Source organism: Nematolebias whitei, chromosome 2 (assembly GCF_014905685.2).
Source record: "Nematolebias whitei isolate Nwh7 chromosome 2, NemWhi1, whole genome shotgun sequence".
In the NCBI taxonomy this organism is placed as follows: domain Eukaryota; kingdom Metazoa; phylum Chordata; class Actinopteri; order Cyprinodontiformes; family Rivulidae; genus Nematolebias; species Nematolebias whitei.
In genome coordinates this window covers 18,942,672-18,948,365 of record NC_056499.1, presented here as the reverse complement: position 1 = coordinate 18,948,365, position 5,694 = coordinate 18,942,672, and the positions used below count along the sequence as shown (strand labels likewise).

The 5,694-nt window shown below is 39.7% G+C and overlaps 1 protein-coding gene across 1 annotated transcript in view; it reads left to right on the top strand.

Moving 5' to 3' along the window:
- kif26ba (kinesin family member 26Ba) overlaps positions 1-5,694 on the top strand; it is a 105,820-nt gene that overhangs the window by 34,877 nt on the left and 65,249 nt on the right. The window contains exon 3 of the mRNA XM_037693612.1: positions 4,448-5,173. Coding sequence (XP_037549540.1) covers positions 4,448-5,173 — 726 coding nt within the window. The remainder of the gene's footprint in view (positions 1-4,447; positions 5,174-5,694) is intronic.

Here is a 5,694-nt window from a genome sequence, read left to right as displayed (position 1 = left end):
TATATAATAAATATGTGATTTTTTTTGGGGGGGCTGTATAAGATCTTTTTTTAAACTTATGAAAAACCTGACATGGACTTCACTGGTTTATGCACATTTCAACCTGCAAAATACAAGATGATGGCCACTGGCAGCTGCATTTCTAACATCCTTCTACCAATATACCCACTGTCCCTCCTCTGGACATGTCTAAACCATTTCAATCTGGCCTCTCTAACTTTATCTCCCAGTTGTTCAACCTGTGCTGTACCTCTGATGATCGCATTCCTAATCTTATCCATCCTTGTCACTCCTAAGGAGAACCTCAACATCTTCATTTCTGCCACTTTCAGTTCTTTCTCATGTCTTTTTTGTCAATGCCACTGTTTCCAGACCATACCACATAGCTGGTCTCACCACTGTTAGTAAACTTTTCCTTTGACCATCCAGATATACACAGTTATACACCAAGCACTACTGTTTGCTACCACTTAGCATGATAAAAATGGCTAAAAGTTGTGGGATTAACTGACTTACCGCCTTAGTTTGACGTTGTATGACCATAAACTTCTGTGATAAATCTAGGTCAAATATTATTCCTCAGTATGGGATGGAATATGCAGTATAAAGCTTGGAAAAGCGCTAGAAGCCAAGGTTGTTTGTAGCTACTTAGCTACTTAGCTTCTTCGCACATCAGCGCCAAAATTGCAGAAGATGCTGATTGGCTGGAATCAAAGTTTGCCTGTGATTTCATTGGTTGAATTTTTTACCTCTTCGTAAACTTCTGTTATTGCTACACAAATCACGTGACACAGGTCTGTTTTGACTGGGGTGGGGAGGCGGGGGACAGGTTGTAGAGACTGCTATGCTCTTCTTGTGCACAGAGAATGTACGAGCAGTGCTCGATTGCGATGGCGTGTTGCTTAGTGGGAACACTGGTAAAAAGTATAGTAATGGATTGATCTGCATTATGTAATATTAATGAGTTAATCTTTTTAGATTACTCGCATGTGTTAACGCTAACAGCCCTAATATGGTGTTTGGTTAGGTTAGGGAGGGGGGCCTGTGAGCTTCAGTGCCCAGGGGTCCCTGGGGTTACTAATCTGGCCCTGGCCACTGGGATGTTGGGGAAACCAAATGTTTTAAATATGAAGCAGTAGGAAATCAGAAAAAAAATTATTACGGCTGCTGCTCTTTTTGTTATGCAGATTAATTCAGGAGCTTGTGTGAAAACTTTTGCACATACAGAGAAAAACAATTGTTTGCAGCATTTAATGTCAGAGTTCACCTCAGCCTTCTTTGAGCCAGACTGCCAAACTGCACTGCCAACTGGTTTGCACAAATTACAAGGTACTCTATCTCTAAACACCATCCACCCACCCATACACTCACACACACGCACGCACACACACACGCTCACACCACAGACTATGCTCCTGCCATCTACATGAGTGTACATGTGGTGGTCTTGTGGTTTGTTTATATAGCCAAACAGGCATCCCTCAGATTAAAAACGGGCATTTTACTATTAGATGAAGTGTTTCTTTGTATCCCTATAAAACACACACACACACACATACACACACGCATGCACAAACACAGAGGGTGTATTGATTGAGTGAGGTAAGCAGGTTTGTTAGCGACAGAAGCTTATTTATCCACTAACTGGGAGAGCGTTTTAAATTGTGTTAAAGCTGTTTTGTCAGTCTCTGATGATACCAAAACCAATTAGTGCCTCAGACACACAATAAACTCTCAAACTCAATGTCTTAAAGAAAATACTGATTGCAAAAACATGACTGCAGAGACAGTTAGTGAATCAGTTGTGATGCTTGTTTTTCTGTCAGTCATCTGTCTCTTTAACTCAGAGTTGGATTGTTTAGATCTTCAAGGAGACGTCCAACTTATACTTGATGACTGAAGACACAAACATTCATACAAACTGTGCATGCTCACAACTGATGGATTGATTAGATGCCAGTAAACAAAGTCAATCCATCACTTGCATCATTCTTTACACATGGTGATTTTCTTCTAATGTGATGCACTTATCTACTCAAAAGGGTAGCATGTGGTTTAGTAGTTCGCATTGATGCCACACAGAAAAAAAGTTTCTGGGTTTAAGCCCCAGGTTGGACTTTCTGTGTGGAGTTTGTGAGTGTTATCTGGTTTACTCCCACTGTCCAAAAACATGCATGTTAGACTCTCTCTCTCTTGCAAAAGAGATCTGCGATCTCAGTGAGTTTTGCCTGGTTAAAAAAAGATAATGAAAACAAAACATCTGAGCTGGTAAAGCAGCTGTTCAAATGACACTTTTGTCCATTTTACTTTTTTTATTTTCTTATAGAACTACCGTACTTTCCGCCATACATGTTGCACCACCGTACAAGTTGCATTTGTTATGCGTTACTGCTGACCACCCAGAAACGTGGGCCGGTGTTGTGCCAGAAATCGATTGGCTGCCAAATGACGGCCACAGGAGCGTGCACAAGAGGACTTTACCAAGAATTTAACAAGATTAACATCTAAAAACAATTATATGTTTGCTCGAAATTATAGTAAAGGTGTGTTTCATTCTAACTTTTACTTAATAAATGCACTTTAATGGTCAAATCAGCTACATTTTGCCTGGGCAGTGCAGCGAAATGCAGCTGATTTGACATTTGCTCCAGGAGTTCTGAAGCGAGATGAAGGTGGCTTGGTATGACAGGACAAGTGTCTCATTAATAGCCACTTTTACCTATTAATGAGACACTTGGCTTGCCGTATTAGTCGAGGACGTGGCTGTGGTAGTGTTCAATATTTTCCATGTCAGAATGAGTGAGATCATCAAATCTCTGCCAAAAGTTGGGTTATAAATATGGGAAAAACAAATAATAAGTATTGCTGTATAAGTTGCAGGGCATGTAAATTTATGCAAAAAGGTGACTACAACGAAAAGTACGATATTCAAAAATCTGCTAATGTAGATTTTCTTCTGGGAGAAGATGTGGATGTAAACTGTGTATGAGGTGCTTTTTCCACCAGGGGTCAAAAGAGGTTTAGACACAGATTTGAATCAGGGTTTGTGTGTTTCTGTGTGAGTGCATTTGCTTGTTAACTGTGTTATTTTGACCAGATAGTCCTAGCAGGAGATTTAGTATGGTTTTGCTCTGCACAACTGGTTCCAATTAATCTTTAAAAACACCCTCCTGCTTGCACATGCAGGCATTGATGCTGACACTGACTGGTCAAAATAAATGGTTATCCTCTGAATCCCTCATATATCAGCCATTCTTCCTTTATTAGTGCAATATATTCTGATGTTTTGGTTTGTGTGATACTTCTCTAAGGAAAGCAAAGTACACATTTTATGTTGTTTTGTTAATTTATTTATTTATTTTTTGCATTGCACATAAAGCTATTTGTATACTTTATGCACACTACCATTTTTTTACAGCATGAATAACTGGATAGTAATAAAGAGAATACACTGTATTATATTATTACTGTTTAGCGTATATCTTAGATCCTTGTATACTTTTTATTTTTTTTATAGTGTATATTATTGCTATTTTTGGGTGTAACCGGGACCTTGAGTACACAATTTCATTCCACTTCATGTACCACGTGATGCAAATAACAATAAAGAACCTTGAACCTTGAGAAGCATCAGAAGATAGTGAAACAGCCTAAAATGTTTGTTTTTAACTAACAAAATTACTTAATGTGATTGCAACACAAGTGTTTTAGTGTATTTTACATTTAGTGTGGTAGTGTATCTCATATATAATATTTAAGTTGAACTTATTTTAGGAGATTAATAAACAAAATATTTTGCACCACTTTTACTGAGCTGTTTCTTCTTTAATAAAATGTTTACTGGCTTTTAATTAAAAAAAAGTTTAGTAACTTTGCAGTCAGAAACTGATTGACAATTAATTATCTTCTTATATAAAGTAGAAATTAGTTGCTTTCATTATTAAATGTTGGTGATAAATTATTTATTTTTGAGCAAAAGGAACTGTCAAGCATTTAATATTAGGAAATTGTTTGTTGTTTTTTTTAAACTTTTTATTTCTTTCAGTTTTTACTGAGACAGAAACTTTTACAGATGATTCAAAAGTGCAAAGTCTCATCATTCATCACAAAATAATTAAACAAAATTCAACCATTTTTCCTGATTTACATATTACCTGAAACAAAATAAAAATGTTTGATGATTGAGTTAATAATCCGGACTAAACAGCTTTATGATTTTTTTCTAAAAAAGTTAAATCTGGTCCTCTGGACATGTTTTTTTTTAATGTCCAGAGGACCAGATTGAACTTTTTGAGATTTTTCTACCTGGATTATTGAGCATGCATCAGGAGATTTTATGATTTCTTATTGCTCTCTCTGATTTCTTTGTCGTTTGGTCAGTTGTCATGAGTGTAATTATTCCTCCAGTCTCATTAACATCTCTTTATTTCTTGGTTTGTCCACGCAGGACCCGTCCTTCTCACTCCTCCTCCATGATAAGCTCCAGGTGCCCAACAGTTCTCGACGGGCGTGGAACGAGCGAGACAGCCGTTGTGATGTCTGCGCCACGCACCTCACTACTCTCAAACAGGAAGCTGTGCACATGGTCTTGACTCTGGACCAGTGGGATTTGTCTCCCACCTCGTCTCCTCCAGCCCTTATTGGACCATATGGATCTCATGGACTTCTAGGACAAACCGGAGCATCTGGAGCACCAGGAGGTCCAGTGTCACGGGAGTGGCCGGCCCAGTTTATTCCTTCCTCCTCCTCATCCTCTACTGCTGCTTCACTCCTTTCTCAGTCATCTACCCAGTCACCTTCTCCCAGCCCAAGCCAGACCCCGACACCAAGCTCAAGCCATGGACCACCCAACCCCAGTCAGGGGAGTCCCTCGTTGGTACCAGCATCCAGCTGTGCTTCAACAAACTCACAACTTCAAGGTGCAGGGCACAGACTGGGGTCCAAACCCAGCTCCCTGGGTCTGGGAGCCGGTGCGGAAAAACGGAGTGGATCCCCCAGTTCAGTAAAATCAGCCGGTGCCCAACAGCAACCAGTGACTGCAGTAAGCAGCCCCAGTACCAATGGTGGGAACAGCAGTAATAACAGCAGTGGCGCCATCCTGAGTACAGCTGCTCTGCAGGCCCATCAGCACCAGAACCGAACTAATGGAGGGGTTACGCTCTATCCATACCAGGTAAGCTTCTTACAAATGGATGTTTCTGTATGTTTGTGTGCATTAGTGCTTTCAGACACTCAGAGCTACTTTTCCTACAAGGGCGATGAAGTTGTTGCCGTGGAAACGGAACACTAGTTTTGCTCATTATTTAGATGACCAAATGATAACAGGTATGTACAAATAAACTGGATGTGATTTGTACAGGTAGGAAACCAGCAGCTCAGATTTTTCATGGACATTAACTGACTAAAATGCAGTTCAGTGTCTTTTCTGTAGTCGTCCACATTTTGTGAAAGTAAGTAAATTCCTCACAGGACACAAAAAATAAATAAAGGCCAGTTACAGATGAGTTAAATTGTCAAAATATTATTCCAAAATTCACAAAAAAATTATACTTATACATTAATCTATAAAAGTCTAACTCCATCCATCCATTATCTTTACCTGCTTCTTCCTTTTCGGGTCGCGGGGGTCACTGGTGCCTATATCCAGCAGTAAGTGTGCGAGAGGCGAGGGACACCCTGGACAGGTCTCCAGTC